This window comes from Phodopus roborovskii, unplaced genomic scaffold, assembly GCF_943737965.1.
Source record: "Phodopus roborovskii unplaced genomic scaffold, PHOROB, whole genome shotgun sequence".
Classification (NCBI taxonomy): domain Eukaryota; kingdom Metazoa; phylum Chordata; class Mammalia; order Rodentia; family Cricetidae; genus Phodopus; species Phodopus roborovskii.
The window spans coordinates 2,476,284-2,494,502 of NW_026125675.1; the positions used below are offsets into that span (position 1 = coordinate 2,476,284).

Genomic DNA, 18,219 nt, shown 5'->3' on the forward strand with positions numbered 1-18,219 from the left:
TTAATATTTACTTAGTGTATGTGCATGTATGTGCTTACTCATGGTTAGAGGACAATTTCTAAGAGTTGGTTCTTTCCTTCTGTCACAGGCTGTGGGGATTACCCAGTTTGTCAGCAAGTGCCTTTATCCAATTGAACCACCACACAGAACCCCCCTTTTTGTATGCATCACCTCATGTAACCCAGACTGTCTTGGGCTTGATTTTAACTTTTGATCCTCCCACCTCATTCCTCTTCCTAAGCATTGGAATAATAGATGCATAATACTACACCCAGCCCTACTCTCATTTCTTAAGGCCTGGTTTGCTCTCAGCATTTTTTTTTCTGAGACTCAGTAGTTAACACCAATGCATTTAAGTCTTGGAAAGCAGGTTGCCACAATAGGACTTCTAAATTTATCACCCCTGGTATGACCACTTTATGGACTCCTCAAATTACTATGCCTTGATATCTCCCATCTATGAAGTCCAAGTTTTGTTCACTCTATTCTGGAACCAGGTTCCAGAACTGCACTCCTGGAGTTTATATTTGAGTGTCTGTACGGTTTTTAATCCCCATCTTTCTCCCTATAGGCTCACACTGTTCTAGTAAGAGTTGGTGAGCTTCTCTGGGGTCAGGACTACAGAGCCATCTCTCTAATCAAGGCCATGAGTGATGCCAGTTGGGAAGCCACTCTGCCTCTTATCTGAGTTACATTTGAGCTGCAGGGCCTGTTGACAAAGGATGTCTGCAAAATGTTGGTTCATCCTCTGGGACTCATCTGTCCCCTTCACACACAAAGGACAACACCACCCTTGACTTTCCACTGATGACAACATCTGAATGCATTTTATTCCACTGCAATTGATTAGTTTATTAACAAACATGTCATTTAGAAGGTGATCCCTCTGACAAACTGCATATTGCCATATACTTTGTGAGGAACTTTGATTGTATTCCAGCTACTTGGGCACTAAAGGCCAGTCTTCCACTCAGGTTTATAGAAGTGATCTGATTAAACTCTTGATATGGTGTATTTAAAAAGGATCACACTGAAAACTGGGTTGGATGGCAGTGCAGTGCCTCTGGGAGGGAAAGGTTCTGGAAGATGTCCCAACCTACCCACTGGCTGCTCCAGTGAAAGGAGCAAGCACTTGAAGACCCTTGCCTCTGGGGTCACTCAAGAAATAGAAGATGACACAGGAGGGGCAGAGGAAGGGGCTGGGTAGAACTGACTGTGGGATCAACTTTAGGAAAACAGGGACACAACTACCTAAGCTCCATGACAAAGCAAAATGGGCCAGCTCTGCAGCCCCCATCACCTTGAGGCCACTTTTGAGCCCTGATGTGTTGGGGTGGGGGAGCCTCATGCCTGGGCATGGGACAAGGCTTCCACCCTACATTGGTACCATGCTGCTTCCTTCAGTCTGGTCCCAGAGCTCTGTTGTGCTAGCCCGCCATGCTCCTTCGAGGGATACAGCCTTCCATCTCCAGGGCCTCTGGCCAGCCCTCATACTTGTTGGTGTGCTTACTGTTCTTCACATGCTGTAGGGATTAACAGGAAATTATGACCTGGCCCTCAGTGGCCAACCACCAGGGAATTCTCCAATCTGTTGCTCTTCTCTTTATGCAGGGAAAATAGGGGACGGCTACAGTGGTCTATTCTCTCACACAAGTGAACTTGGGATGGGCAACAGACCTAATGTACACCAGGATGGTGAGCACTGTGGACAGGAGGGATTCCATGTGGCCCTGGCTTCAGGGAAATGCTGGAAGCTGCTGCCCAAGTTTGGGGCAAAGGGTTTGGAGGGCATGAACTTGAGTTGTTGGGAAACTGGGTTGTGACAAGGTAGGAATGGTAGTGAGCATCCTATTTTCCCTTTAAATCTGAGACAGTATCTCATGTAGCCCAGACTGTCCTCATATTTTCTATATGGGCAAGGATAATCTTGAATTTCTGATTTTCTTGCATTTACCTCCACAGTGTTGGTATTACAGGTGTATCCCCATGCCCAATTTTATTAAATGCAAAGTATTGAATGCAGGGCCTCATGTGTGCTAGTCAATCACCCACCATAAATGAGCTACATCCTTTAACTGAGTATCCTGAAGATGTATGTGAAGATTTCTTAGTTATAAGTCTGACCAATGTGCAATCTGACTTTTAAAGTCTTTTTAGGTCAAAATACATACAGTACAGGGAATGTCAAAGTTACTGTCTCTCTCTATGGTAAGAACAAGGGGGCAAGGCTAACCAGGACACAGGTCAGAGACAGGGTTCAGGGCCCTGATGGACAGAATTCAGGGAAGCTTTGGTGTAAAGAGAAGGAGGACCCAGGTTGCCAGGACTAGGAGGCAGAAGTGCCAGGTTCTCTGCTGTACCTGCTCAAAGGGGCTCTTGTTCTGCACACCCTTGGCTCCCACAAACACCCAGCTGTCACGGAAGGCTAGCTCCTTGGCATTCCTGCTGCCCAGCTCAGAAAAAAGCTTCCTGGTCTCTTCATTCATCCTGTCACACATTAGGAAGAAATGTGAACTGGTGACTGTTAACTGTATTGGAACAACACTGAAGCTGGATTTGGCATTCACTTACTTTGTAGCTGGATCATCATATGATGCCACAAACACTAGGGTACCTTCATGCAGTGGCCGGATGAACTTCAAGAGATCATTGACATCTGGTGGAGATGGGCCCACAGAACATGGAGCTTCAGGTTCCACTGAGAAGCCCTTCCCCACCAAACAATATTCTTCTAATGAGGAAAACAGTGTAGGGACTGGGCAAGGGCTGTTCCACATCAAGGGCCACTAGTATGAACACAGACAAACTGATAAAGAAGCTAGGGCCACCTGGTCACAAAACATAGACTCCAGACAGAGATCCTACACCCCCTACATTTTGTGAACCCAAAGCTATACTTGAATAGCCGAGTGCAAAGACATAGAAGGCAGGGCTTCAGGGAAAAATGTATAATAGAATGCTGTGGTAGCCACTCACCTCCAGCCCACATATCAAAGGCTCTGGCTTCCAAGAGCTCACCACTGACCCCTGTGTCAATAAGAGGAAGATCTGCTAAGCAAACTGTCTGGGTCATGCCACCTTTCTGCTTTAGCCCCTAGCCCAGGCTCAAACATAGGTTTCAGCCCTTCCAGAAGCTTCAAATATGCTGTCATTCTGTCATTTACAGAGCTGCAGCCCATGGAGCCTCTGGCATAAGGCCCTATGCATCTGCCACTAGTATCATGTTTTTGTTAACTGGGTGACTTCCTTTGTGGAGCTTTTGGCTGGCATAGACTTTCCCCCAAGCCTCCCTGGGAGTGCCCAGAAGCTATCTGCACCTGTAGAAGGTGTAATGAAGTGGAGGGGGCAGGCCATACCATGATATCTGCTCCTATGGACTGAATTCTGACCCTACAACATGGGGAACTCACCATTCACCAGGGCGATGTTCAGCCCACGGCCCACATTGTCCTTGACGCTGCTCATGAGCCTAGCAGGAGGGGCAGAAGATCCCTTGTGGGCATATCAGATTTCTCTTTCTCACACAGCCCTTAGCCCTTGGCCCTTGAAGACCTAAAGTTCCCCTCCCACTTCCCAGTCCAGGTGCTCACATCTTGTCCTCGAGGCAGATCTTGGGCCCGATGACATTGGCAGCCCCGCTGACCATGCGAAAGGCTAGGTGCTCCTCAGGACATGGCTGGGGCAGGCCGCACTTGTACTTCCTGGCCCTTGGTTCTGAGTAATGATAGCAGAAGTGACCCATGTGCCTGGCCCTGATGTTACCTGAGATCTGAGGGTGGAGGTCAGGACCAGCCACAGGACTGAAGGAGTAGCCACAGAGCATGGAACTGGGAAAGGCGGTGGGTGGGGATCAGGCCAAAGGTGGGGATGCTTCCAAGTGGTATGTTGGCAAGGGAGTAGGAACTGCAAGAATGAGGATTTTTGCTACTGGTAGGAAAAGGGAAAGGAGGTTGAGAGCTGGCTTAGAACCCTTATACAACCAGAAACAAGCAGAGGTCCAGAAAGTTAGGGTGGGAATTCAATGGATGAGGCACACAGTCAGACTAAAGTAGATGAGCTGAGGTGGGTGGGTGGAACATGGGAGTTCTGCTAGCCTCTGGATTTCTTCAGGGTGAGGGTGGGGATGACCTCTGTAATGGCTTGAATTATGACTACAAAAATATAATGGAGTCTGAATTCCTAATTCCTCAGAATGTGGTCTTGCTGGGAAACAGGGTCTTTATAGGCAGATAAGTTATGATGAAGTCGTACTGGACTATGTTGAGCCCTTAATGCAGTATGACTGATATCCTTATGAGAAGAGAAGTTATAAAATCACATAGAAGAAGATGCTGTGAGACAGTACAGGCAGAAGGTAGATTGGTGCACCTATAAAATGAGGCACATAGATGGCTTCTAGGATCTGCAGAGGCACAGAAAGACTTTACCTGGAATTTTCAGTCAGCACAGCCCGCTGACACCTTCATTCATACTCTTGACTTCCAGAATTGTAAAAAAGTAAATTTTGGTTGTTTAAGGCACTACTTTTCTTAGGGTAGCTTCAGGAAGCTAATATAGGTTTTGGTGCCAGGAATTGGGGGTTTATATAAACAAATACCACAAATATCAAATACCTAAGAATATGGAAATGGATTTGGAACTGGGTAGAGTGGACAAAGGATGCAGAGCTCTGAGGTATATATTGTACTGCTTAAAGACAAAAAAACAAAACAAACAAACAAACAAACAAAAAAAACCTGTTGGTAGGAATACAGATTGAAGCCAGGTATGCTACTGAAATCTGCAATCCCAGCACTTGGAAGGCTGAAGTAGGAGAATCATGATTATAAGGTTATCATGGGCTACATAGTCTCTGTTGTAAAACAAGTTTAACAATATGGATAGTAAACACAGTTCTGGTGCAAGCTCAGAAAGAAGAGAGCAATAGAGAAAGATTCTTTTGTTGAATGTTTCACTTACATTAACATAAACAAAGTGTTGTTAGGAACATGAGTATTATAGCTCTTTTGGTGAGACCTTAGAAGGAAGTTGAAGAAGCCATTATTGGGTACCGGAGGAAAGGCCATAGAAGATAACAAGCGGTGTCAAAGGTATAGCCTGTTTTTTATTTGTTGCGTCTCATGGTAAAATGAGATCAGACAGAGAAGTTGGGGGAAAGAACCATCAGTCATAAAGGAGCTAGAGCATAAAGATCGAAAACAAATCCTAGTACTTGGGAGATAGAGGCAGGAAGATTAGGAATTTAAGACTATTTTTTGGCTACATAGTGAGGTTAATGGTAGCCTGGGATTCATTAAAGCCCTCTCACAAAAGAAAGGAGGGAAGAAAGAAAATATTAGCCTAATTTAAAAAAACTGATAAAGCAGTTTAAAACTGTAATCCCAGTATTTGATACGGTAACACAGGAAGATCACTAAGAGTTTGAGAGCTACATAGTAAGTTCAAGGCCAGTCCATGCTATAGAGTGAAACTCTATCAAAAAAATCTGAACTATTTTATGGGCTAGGAAAATAGCTCAGTGTAGAATATTTGTTCAGTATGGATGAGATCTTAGGTTCAATTAGAGAGAGCACAAAGACAATGGCTGGCTTAGGATTTACTAAGGAAAGGAAGTGTGTGATTGTGGTTATGCTTCCACCTCTCAGAAGCCTGGACTTAAAATGGGATTATACAGGAAGATCTGTGGAGGAATCTTTTGTGTTATAACCTGGGCTCTCATGAATCACATGAGAGGCTAGCAAACTGTCAGCCTATGAAAAGGACAGAGGTGAGAAGAATACAAGGATGGAAGGAAGAAAGGAGGGAAAGACAGAAGGAAGAAAAGAAACAGGGAAGGAAGAAAGTAAAGAAGGGAGATTATGAATATAGAGCTGGAAATGAAGAGGTCAAAGAGTGCCCAAGAGCAAAGTGACCCCAGAGGATGGGGTCACTTTAGCGGGCCTACAAGCAAAGTATGTGAACATAGACATTTCTTTTTAAGCCTTGAAATCTAGAAGAATTGCCCTGCTATGTTTGGGATTTGCTTAGGACCATGAATGCCTCCCTCTTTCCCAATGTTGTCCATTTGGAATAGGAATGTTTTTTCCTATGCCTGCCCCTCTCACCTTCTGATAGTGGGTAACTTTACTAAGTTCATAGCACAGAAGGCATGATAGCTAGTGGGGAGAGGGCCAGATGGACAACAGTATTCCTGGTGGGCTGGCTGGCAGTAGGCAGGTATATCACAAAAGGCAGTATGAAGTGCAGGCACAGGACAGGATAGGAAAGGGACAAGAAGCTTACCTGCAGTCACTGAGTTCTCTGGACCTGTGGATACAGAGAGTTGTTTCTGTTAGCATCAAGGCCTCCAGGAGCCTACAGCAGAGCAGCTAGAATCACGACTTGGGGCCAAGTCAGGTTATACTTGGCATGCTGCCTGCTCAAGTCTCAATGATGCCCTGATATAAAATTGCCTGCTCCAGGTAAAGGATGAATTGGAATTGTAAATACTGCTTAGGTGACTTGGCACAAGTGACAAGACGTAGAGTCCTTTTTGTATCTCAGAGCCCAGCAGAAAGTCCACAATGATCAACTGTTCAGTGGAGGCCTTTCCACCTTACTCTCACTCTATCAACTTCTACTCAATATTGGATTGCAATTAGGGTGTGTTGCTCTCAGATCAGTTGGTAGGGACAACAAGGCAGCAAAAAGCCTGTTAAGAAGGGGATGGAAAACCCAGCCATCACACCCATATTGAACACCTCTACAGTGAGGCAAGAGGGTTCCCACACTCACTGGTGAAGAATTGTTGAATTCGAGGAAGGCCACCACCAGGACCACCCAGGAGGATGGTGACTAGGATCCAGGTGAGACCCATCATGATGATTAGTGCCACGATGCGAAGGGGGCCTACAGGCAGGACAGATACAAGGCAGGTCCATCTCAGACACCAGTGAAGAAACACAGCAACAACACACCGCTTCACATGACCAGATCTCCCCTTCTATACATGATGGCAAGATTGGAAGGTGGGAGAAACATTGCTACCCACCAGACCCAAGAGGGAGACTTGAACTTACTCCTGGTGGAGGGAAAAAAGTGAGTTTAAATGTTGAGGTTACTGTTTTTGGCTCTCCCCAGCAGGTTTGGAGGGACTTTCAGAACTCATTCTCTGGACAGGTTCCATAGCACCAACCTCAGCATCTTGCCTCTGAAACTGTCTTTCCTTTTGTCTTATTCTGAAGGAAGATCTATACTCCTTTTGAAGACCAGTCCATCTATTTGCTTCAAGATCCATCAATTTCCTCTCATGTCTCAGGTATGTTGTGTTAAGGCTCCTTCTATTTCACTTTCATATTATTAACAGGTCCTAACTTAATAACCTAAAGATGAAACAGAGCTCCTGCAAGAAAAATCTCATTCTGTCTCCTCACCTTCCACTTCCCCACTAAACTTTTAAAACTTTATACTCTGACTGGGGATATAGATCTGCGGTAGACCCTGGGAGATTATTTTTTTTTTGAGACAGGGTTTCTCTGTATTGCTTTGGAGGCTGTACTGGAACTCTCTCTGTAGACCAGGCTGGACTCAAACTCCGCCTGCGTCTGCCTCCCGGGTGCTGGCTTTATGGGAGATTTTGTCTATCACAGTTATCATGTTGATTACCATGCAGCAATGAAACTTTATTTTCTGGCTCCAGTCCCGATCAATCTTGGACACACATCCTCCCCATTAGTTCCTTCTTGTCCTTACTAGGATTTATTTATAAAGTTGCTACCTTACCAGTTCTTGAATTCTACTCTTACCCCAATCAGTCCCCTCCACGAACCATTTTAATCCCCACAAGGTATCTTCATTTTAGTAGTCCAGCTGACATCAGTCACGCCCCTCTGTCTCTACACCCCTCCCCACCCAGCCACTAGGCTGGCTGGAATATTTTTCTCACAAGTCATTTTCCAAAAAGCAGCTGGCCTATTATTTGAGTTGGATGCAATTGACTATATATTAATCCTTAACTAATAGTTTAGTTCTCAGAGGAGAAAGAATTTGCTGATAGAATGAGTGTTTGTGAAGTCACCCATTAATAAATAGCAAGCCAGTGACTGACTACCTGGGCCCCTCCTGACACAACCACTAGGATGTCTGGACTCTCTTCCATTCGCTGTGGAAGCCACCCACCTGCCAACCTCATGTCCACTTCTCCCGCTGTGTTGGTACCTCCGGCAGGTGCACTGTTTGGGGACCGTGAGCTCTGAGAGGAATGAAGCAGGAGAGTAGGTTGGATGGTGGGGTAGGGGCAAGGCTGTGCTGGCCACGATTGGCGCTACAACTTGTTCCTCCAGACACTAGACCAGGCTAAGTTCCCCGTGAACTTGGGAGAAGCACTGGCCTTGGAAACGCGTCGCGGCTCTGTCTGGATAACAGAAGCCTCCAGGACTGGAACGTAGCAATTATTCTCCCTGACCCAGGCCCCTCCCGTGCTAGGCCTGGGGATCGGGTCGGTCCTCTCGAAGCTGCTGGAAGAGATCCAGCGGGCCAATGACGTTGCTTGTGTGTAGGGAGACGCAGATCAGATCAGGGAGTTTTCCAGTGGTCTCGCTCTGCCAGCGAGGTAAAGCAAACAAGTCACGTAGAGAAGCTTGGCCGGCTCGACAATGGCGGCCCAGTGAGGGCCACGGCCCACAGGCGTTGCTCCGCCATAAGCCCATAAGCTACGCTGTGGGGCCTCAAGTCCTCACGCAGGCTCCACCTCCAGACCCGCCTCCCCCCTTTTCTCCAGAGGTTGGGTGGGAGGTGCTTAGAGAGGCTATTTCGCTGTGGCTTGTGCTCAAGCTGAGCCACCTACCTTCCTGGAAAGAGCCTGAGTTGTTGCTGCCAGATGAATCTCCTTCTATATATTTTTTAAAGATAGGATCACACCCTGTAGTTCATGCTGACATCACAGGAATACACCAACATAGCTAGCTCCCCCGCTGCCTCTGCACACTCTCTTTGTTGGGAGATCTATTTCTACGTTTGGTGAGCTGAAGCTCTGTTGTGACTTTAGATCAGAGCTCTCATGGCTGGTAAGAGGAGGGATCTAGGGACATAGATAATGATACAAGTTTGACATGTGTTATTTTAAGAACATGGAAAGTCCAGAAGCACATGTGGAAGTAAAGTGAATCCTGAGTCCCACAGGGTGAGCCTTTGGTTGCTTTCTTTCTGCTCTGTTTCTCCCCCAGAGAATCTTCTTTCTATTTTATGTATCACTCAGTGAGGAGATGTCTAGAATGTAACCCTCGAACCGCATGCTTGAGCTTTCTGTCTCAACCACCTACAGTGTCAGGGCAGCTGAGACAGTACTTTCAGCTTGATTCATCTGTCTCCTCATGCAGCAGCTGGACAGAAGTATAGCAGCATTCTTGTTACAGAAACTCCACCCGACTTAAGTAATGCTCCAAAATATAGAAAAAGTTTATAGAAACACTATTCTGGTTAGAACATAACATTTTCAATTTTGGTACACCTGTAATCTCAGCACTTGGGAGGTGGAGGAGTTTAAGACATCCTCAGCCATTTATCAAGTTCTAATATAGCCTGAGCCTGATATTCATTATATCTTGTTTCAAAAGGAAAAAAAAATGGTAAGGGAGAGATGGCTCAGTGGTTAAGAGCACTGGCTACTCTTCCAGACATCCTGAGTTCAATTCCCAGCAACCATATGCTGGCTCACAATCATCTGAAATGAGATCTGGTGCCCCTTCTGGCTTTCAGGGACACATGCAGACAGACCACTGTATGACTAACTAACTAACTAACTAACCAACTCAGTGTCAAGCATTTGAAAAAAAATGGTGGGAATGGAATCAGATGTGCTAGTTTGTTCTTGTAATCTCTGCATTTGGGAGGCAGAAACAGAAATAACAGGCCAATACCAGCTAAAAGTGAGTTTGTGGTCAGCCCGAACTGCATGAAAACCTATCTTTAAAAAACTGTTCCATGGAGGTGGCACATGCCTTTAATTCCATGATATTGTGTTTATACTCTAACCAATAAAATTTGCCTGAAGGTCAGAGGGTAGAGCTAACCACTAGTTAGCCATAGAGGTCTGGAGGTCTGGGTAGATAGCTGGGTAGACAGAGGAATATAGGCAGGAGACAGGAGCTCAGTCTCTTTTCAGCCTGAGGACTTCAGAGATAAGAGCTCTGTGGCAGGCTGCTCTGCTTCTCTGATCTTTCAGTTTTCACTCCCTAATATCAGACTCTGGGCTGTTATTATTAAAACTTATTAGAATTCTTGTAAAACATATTGGTTCCCTGATGGGAGATGCCATTCTGTAAATATGTTTCTCATACTGGTTAATGAATAAAGCACTGTTGGCCAATAGGAAAGGAAGATAGGAGGGACTAGGAGACAAGGAGGATTCTGAGAGTTGTAGTAGAGGAGTCAAGGTGTAGGACATGAGAGAATAGGTCCTGACCCTCTCTCTGGTAAGACTAGACCACGCGGAAACACTTATATTAATAGAAATGGGTTAATATTTAAGACAGAGCTAGACGATAAGAGATGCTAGTAACAGGCCAACACCTTTATATCTAATACAGTGTGTTATTTGGGGCTGATGTGTTAGTGGGACCAGGCTGGCAGGAGACTGCTCGTAACAGTGCCCAACTTAAAGGCATGCATTCCTGAAAATTTGTTTCCCCTGGAGTCACCACCCTGCCTGGCTAGGTTTTCTTTTATTTTTCCCCAAGCCTCTGAGAAAGTTAGGAATTTTCCTGTTGTAGCCTCTCTAAAATAGTTTCCAGTTTCCACCCAAATTTCAGAGAAACCTGTTTTCAAATGCCACAGAATTTACCTGCCCTAGTCTGTCTGGCTCTGCCTTCAAGCAGCTCCCACCACATATGCTTCTTCTGCACAATTCCATGTGTGTTTTTTAGACAGCTGCTCCCCTCACCCTCTATGGATTGCAGGCTTTCCCTAGACCCTCTCTCCTCAGGCTGCCACTCTCAGCTGATGGCTACATGCTAGCAGCTGTGGCTGTCCTCAGCCAGGCTGTACACTGCCTGTGTTCTCTGATCAGACATGCTATGCAGTTTTAAATTCCAGCATCTTCCTCAGCAGATTTGGTAAGATAATTGAGAATTATTAAATGGGAGAATTAGTTAGAGAGAGAGAGTTTCCCCCATATTAAATAATAGGAAACAGTATTACAATGGAGGGATTTAGGTCTCTGTATGATAATATGATGGACAATTTGAAAATGGAGCAATTAAATGTGATGATAACTAATTTAGATGGGACTTATGTAATGTCAATTATAAACATTATCAGTTTTATCATTTTTGTCTTATCACTAAAAATGGTTAATATTAGTGCTAATATGCAAGTTTTAGAAATCTTAATAAAACAGATCATAAGAGATATTCAGACCTAGACAGAGGAATTTAATGGAAAAACAATTTCATCATTGCATTACAAGGTTAGAGAGGAACAGCCTAAGGTTTTCAAACAACCAAATTTAAATTATCCAGTCACCTTACAGGAACTGCCAAATAACAGATATCCCCAAGGCTATATAAGAATTAAATGGACTCCTGTGGAAATGTTAGTTATAAGGAGATTCAGGTAATAGTCTCATATGGCATGCATGTATTCACTTTTTGTGAAGCAGATGTTAAACTCATGGTCAACTTGTAATAGAATTATCTCTAGAGACTGGAGAAACTTGGTTAAAGTGGTTTTAGAGCCTGATCCTCAATTGCAATGGAATACTTTTTGGAAGGATGAAGCTAATATCTTAGAATGGAATGGATTTTTTTTTACCATATAAACAGAGTAAAAAATTAAAAACTTATGTGTAAAAGATCCCTGAGAAGTTGATTCTGAAAGGAAAATTGAGACTTCATCAACTAGCAGGAATAGACACAGCAGAAATTGTAGTACCTTTTACTAATAGTGAAATTGCCTCTTTATGGGCAGAAAGTGGACCTTGGCAAAGAGTTTGCAGTAATCCTTTGGGAGAGATTAACAACAATTATCCCAAAAGCAAGAGAATTAAATTTATAAAAAGAACTAACTAGATCATTCCTTGCATTGTATGGGGAACACCAATATCTGGAGACCCTATATTCTATAATGATGCAAATAAATCTGGAAAGGGAGGTTACAAATCAGAAAATTTAAGTGACTCAAAACCCTTATGATTCTGTCCAAAAGTCAGACTTATATGTAATTCTCATGGTGTTAATGGACTTTATGGAATCTCTCATCAGCATAGTCACTGATATGCAATATGCAAAAAGAGTTGCTTTACATATTGAAACTGCTGAATTTATACCAGATATATAGAACTAACTGAATTTATTGTTTATTCAGTTACAAGAAATAATCAGGAATAGGAATCATCATATAGAAAACAAACATACAATCCCATATGGATCTGCCAGGCCCTCTAGCACAAGGTAATGATGAAATTGATCATCTATTGATAAGAAATATGCTGGAGGCCTTATAATTTCATTAAAAAAATATTATGTAAGGGCTGAAGAGATGGCTCAGAGGTTAAGACTTAGAACTGACTGCTCTTCCAGAGGTCCTGAGTCCAATTCCCAGCAACCACATGATGGCTCACAACCATCTGTAATGAGATCTGGTGCCCTCTTCTGGCATGAAGCCATACATGCAGGTATAACACCATATACATAAGAAATAAAAAAAATCTTAAAAAATTACGTCAATAGCAAAGATTTGAGAAGAGATTTTTTTCAACACTTGGTAAGAAGCCAAGGAAACTATAAGGAATGTCCTACTTGTTCTTTATACAACCAAACTCCACTACCTGCAGGAAGTAACCCAAGGAGTACTCAAAGGAATGAAATCTGGCAGGTGGATGTGTTTCATTTTGTAGAATTTGGAAAATCAAAATATGTACACCACACCATTGATACCTATTCAGGATTTCAATGGGCAACTGCTTTGAGTTCTGAGAAGGATGATTCTGTAATCACACATTTGTTAGAAGTTATGGCCATCATGTGTATGCATGTACAAATTAAGATAGACAATGATCCAACATATGTCTCTAAGAAAATTAAAGAGTTTTTTTGCTTATTACAACATAAAGCATATTACAGGTATACCACACAACCCTATAGGGCAAGCATGCCACAGACCACCCCAGATGGATATGGGGGTCCCTGGGATGAGGGTTCTTGAAGACTAGGTGGGTAAGGTTTTGGAGGTGACAAATAGAAACAAACATAGAGGCAGTTTTAATCTGAGTGTATTTTGCAGCTTTCAAGCAAGGCTTTTTATCCAGGATAAAGAATAGCTTCTGAGAGATTGTGTTCACTGAAGCAAATCCAGATAGAATAAATGACATCATCGTTGTTAGGTACAGTAACCTACAACTTATTTAGAGCTTGAATGATTTTCTAATTTATTGTCAGCTAGAAGGACTGAGCAGTCTAAGGGACCTCAGACAGTGGAGCCAGGATGTATCCCTGGTGCACAAAAGGACCTTGCAGACACATCCCCCATGGAGGGATACTCCCTTAACCTAGAGACAGGAGAGAAGCCCTAGTCCCTACTTCAAATGACTTGATAGATTTAGATGACCCCTCCTGGATGGCATCACCCTACATGTGGAGTGGGGGTGGGTGGGAGGGGAGGGTGATTGGGGTACATGTGAGGGGGGAGAGAGGAAAAAAGGGGGGGAGGGAGGGAGGGAGAGGGAACTGGGATCGACATGTAAACTTAAAAAAAAAGTGCTGGTTTACCTGGAGATGATGCCATGGTCAGTGACGATGTCTCAGGGGACGGTTTCTCATTTGTATCTTTTGTTTAAAATGTCAGCATAGGCTTTCAGGAACATTTTGATAACATGAGAAAAAGAATAGAGGAACAGAGATTGCCAAGAGAACTATGGCTCAATACTTTTCTCTGGCCAAGAGTTCCACAACTGTTTCCAGGAGACCTCCTTCTTTTGAAGTTATCACCTCAGTCTGTGGAACTTGTCACACAGAATCTACTGGATTTGGTGTGGCACAAGCACTTACAGAAAGATAAAATCAAACCCTAAAGTATATGCTAAATAAACAGAAAGGCATAATAAAGACCCCCAGAAATAGATTGATTAGTGCATTACTAACTTTGAATTATCTGAATGCTAATAAAAAAGTAACAATTGCTGTGGAGAGACACTGGATAACAGAAAAAAACCCTATGGAATTAAATCAGCCTGTATACTTTAAAGATATGGTGACCTTTGAATGGAAGCAAGGATATGCAAGGATATGTGTTAAGATGGGGAGGGGTTTTGCTTTTGTTTCCACAGGAGGAGAAAAACCATGGATACCATCAAAATTGATTGATAAATATTAGATTTGAGCAAGAGACACCACTTAATTAGAAGAGGTGATAGGTCATCAAGCAGCATGGCTGGTTAATCTGAATTAACTTTAAAACTAATAAATTCTTTTCATTTGATCAGTTATAACTTGTCATAATGGAACCTACCCAAATTATGGTTAGGGAAGGGTTTTATTTTTGCTTTTTGGGGAGATACAGGTTATCCAGCTAAGGAATCCAGAGACCACTGACCAATGAGACATCTGAAGAAAAAGGACAAATCATCCAGAAAATTGTCCCAAGGAAAGGAATAAATTGGTCTATCATATTTCTAACAGGATAAAACTTCATAAGTATTCCCAAATGTTTGTTTCTGCTTTCTCTACATTTAATGAAATGGTCTTTTAGTAGTCCCAGTCTAATTGAAGATTAAAGTGGCTTTGGAGTTGGAGTGTGGCTCTCTCCTCTGAACCCAAGCATGTTTGTTAAAGTAAAACATAAAATCTCTGTCTCATGTCAGAAGAGCCACCTGATATGGAACAGGAAAAAAAAATTAAGGGACTGTTGTATTGGCATTAATCTCACAATCCTTCTCTTCTTCTTCTTCCTCCTCCTCCTCCTTCTTTTCTTCTCCTCCTCCTTTGTTTTTCGAGACTGGAATTTGGAGTCTGTCCTAGACCTAGCTCTTGTAGACCAGGCAGGCTGGCCTCAAACTCACACAAATCTGCCTGCCTCTGCCTCCCAAGTGCTGGGATTAAAGGTGTGTACCACCACTGCCCGGCTGACTCTATTTTGAGTCTTTAAAAATTTACTTGAGGTATAAATATTATCTAAAAATTTATTAGATTAATATATATACATATATATTTTAAAGTTTTTGCCATGATACTAATGATTGTATAGACTACTAACTAATTATAGAAAAAGGCTTCATCTAGCTTCCTGTACATATTTCGGGTTTGAATCTCTATAGGGCAACTAGAAATTAAGTTTTTGTACTCTGGATATAAATAACAAATATTGATCCTTTAACCTCTTTGAAATCTGCTGCATATGACATTTAAAATGTTTAAGTTTTCTGCAGCAAACCATGACTATGCCTAACACTGACCTTTGAAGTCTCCAAAAGGATGATATGACCTCACAATGATGATTTCATCGGAGTATGATGATGGGTGATATCCTTCTATATGGTGTGAATACATTTTTCTCTTATTGGTTGATGAATATATGCTGATTGGTTAGTAGCATTGAAGAAACTCCACATGGAGTTTACTTTCTTTTTGATAAAGGTAAGCCACTGGGCAAGAAACTGCCCTTGCCTCAACTGCTGACAGTAAGCATGCTGTCCAAGCTGGACAAGCAGGTTACAAAGGAAAGTAACTGCAGAACTTGCCAAGAGACAGGGAGGTCTTTCAGGGTTCCTGATTTACAGAAGAAAGCAACTGACAAACTTTGCCAGTACAAGACAGAACAGATCTTCAAATTTCCTACTTCATTAAAAAGTCTGCCAGACACTATGGCCTATGGGCTAAAGATGGATGCTCCAACATTACAGAGAAACTTTGGTGACTGTTCAGGAAGTGAGATGTCTTTGTTAATTCTGGAGCTTATATATTATCCTTCTGGGGCCTCAAATTTACAGATATCTGCCTTCAGACTGCTGGAATAAAGGCATATGCTAACACATTCAGCTCTATTGTGTATTTTTTGAGAGAGGGTTTCTTCTAGCCCTTAACCCACTGTTTCCAAGGATGATCTTGGACTTCTTGCCTATACTTACTTAATCCTGTAATTACAGGTGAAGTTCCAGGTCTTTTATTCCTCCTGGGGTAAACTTTCAGTCTCTTTTTCCTCCAGGGCGTGAGCTCTCTCTCTCTCTGCACGTCTGTGCTGCAGATTGAATTTATGGTTTTGACATGCATTTGCTTTACTGCTGAGATAAAACGCCAGCCCTTTATCCTTTAAAATGTACAATTGTGGTATAAATTATATTCACAGTGTTTGCAGCAATTACCAGTATCTATTCCTGTATATATATAGGTATTTACATACAGAGTTTTTCTTTTAAGACAGGACCTTACTGTGTAGTCCTGGCTGGCTTGGAACTTGCTTTGTATACTAGGGAGGCTTTGAATCATGTAGATCAACCTGCCTCTTGAGTACTAGCACTAAAGGTGAGCTCCACCAGACTGGCTCCAAGGTTATTCTTTTTGTCTGTTTGTTTGATTTTTGAGACAGGGTTTATGTGTGTAGCCCTAGCTGTCCTGGAAATTACTCTGTAGATCAGGCTGGAACTGAACAGAGAGATCCACCTGCCTCTGCCTCCTGAGTGCTGGGATTAAAGACGTGTGTGCCACCACCACTCGGCCTCTAGATGTTTTTGAACTGCTGATTCTCCTGCTTCTACATTCCATGTCTTATAATTAAATCCATGACAACATGCCCAGCAGGATTTTTAGATTTATTTATAATGTCCTAATTTTCTTTTTTCTATTAAGTATGTGTGTGTTCATGTTCTTGTATGTTGAGTGTAGGCATATATGTACCAGGGCACATGTGTGGAGATCAAAGGACAACTCAGGTGTTGTTTTTCACCTTCCACCTTGAGACAGTGTCTCTTTTTATTGCTTTGTATGCCTCCCTATCTGGCCTAAGAGCTTCTGGTTTTTGTCTCTGATCTCCTCATAAGAGTGCTGATATTACAGGCAGTTGCTACTGTATCCTGCTTCACATGGATTCTGGGGATTAGAATAGCATAAGTGCCCTGCAGAGAGGCAGAGACAGGTGGATCTCTGTGAATTCAAGGCCAGCCTGGTCTACATAATGAATTCCAGACTAGACAAGGCTATATAGAGAGACCCTGTTTCAAGCAAAACAAAAACCTAAAAAATTAAGAACCCCCCAAACCCTTAAAGAATGCAGGTCCTCATGTTTGCATGACAAGTATTTTACCCATCTCCCTGACCCATCTGTTCTATTTTTTTTTTTTTGAGATAGGGTTTCTCTGTATGGCTTTGGAGGCTGTCCTGGAACTAGCTCTATAGACCAGGGTGGCCTCAGACTCACGGAGATCCCACTGCCTCTGCCTCCTGAGTGCTGGGATTAAAGGCATGCACCACCACCGCCCGACTACTTAAAACAAAACAAAACAGGCTCTTACTGCTTCTTGGCCTGGATGGTCTTGAACTTGCTGCACACCAAGGATGACCTTAAACTTCTGATCTTTATGCCTTTACCTCCCAAGTGCTGAGATTTCATGTCTGTACCACCATGCCTGCTTTATGTAGTACTTACTGGGGGTGGGGGTCTAGGGCATCATGCATGCTAGGTAAGCACTCTATCATCTGAACTATATCCCTAGTCCTAATTTTATGCATTTTAAAAGTAGATTTCAGTTTTTAAAGAACTGTCCTGACTCATTTTGTTGTCTACTTGACACACTTGGGAAGAAGAAACTTCAATTAAAGAGCTGTGGGAATGTATGTGGGGGTGTTTTTTTTTTGATTGCTCATTGATGCAGAAGTACTGAGCCAATTATGGGCAATGTTCTCTAGGCACATAGACCTAGTTGGGCTATATGAAAAAAAGGTAGCTAAATGTGTCTTTGGAAACAAACTGGCAAATTTTCTTCCATGTCTTCTGCTTCAGTTTATGCCTTAAGATTCCTGCCTTAAGTTCCTGCCCTGTCTTCTCTTTGTGGTGTATTATGATCTAGGAATTATGAGATGAAATACACAATTATAAGATGAAATAAGTCCTTTCATGTCCTAAATTGCTTTGGTTGTAATGTTTATCATGGTAATAGAAAACAATTGTAGGTTAATAGGAAAATTGAGCATAATTTATGGGATTTCCCATGTATAGCCTGCTCCTACATATGCGATATAATATCTATTGCAATCA

At 42.8% G+C, this 18,219-nt stretch overlaps 1 protein-coding gene across 3 annotated transcripts; it reads right to left on the reverse strand.

Annotated features, from left to right (window-relative positions):
- Window positions 1-793: 793 nt before the first annotated feature.
- Fam3a (FAM3 metabolism regulating signaling molecule A) lies at window positions 794-8,421 on the reverse strand. 3 transcript variants are annotated; one of them, XM_051178358.1, is made up of 9 exons: window positions 8,197-8,421; window positions 6,775-6,888; window positions 6,283-6,306; window positions 3,591-3,714; window positions 3,411-3,469; window positions 2,977-3,027; window positions 2,572-2,656; window positions 2,361-2,487; window positions 794-1,523 (listed from the first exon to the last, which is right to left on the reverse strand). In XM_051178358.1, the coding sequence occupies exons 2-9, from the start codon at window positions 6,857-6,859 to the stop codon at window positions 1,428-1,430; spliced, it is 651 nt and encodes a 216-aa protein (XP_051034315.1). In that variant the 5' UTR covers window positions 6,860-6,888; window positions 8,197-8,421; the 3' UTR covers window positions 794-1,427. The 3 variants fall into 3 exon arrangements, with proteins under 3 accessions (XP_051034315.1, XP_051034314.1, XP_051034316.1); XM_051178357.1 differs by having other exon boundaries at window positions 8,158-8,421; XM_051178359.1 differs by lacking the exon at window positions 2,977-3,027 and having other exon boundaries at window positions 8,158-8,421.
- Window positions 8,422-18,219: the final 9,798 nt, after the last annotated feature.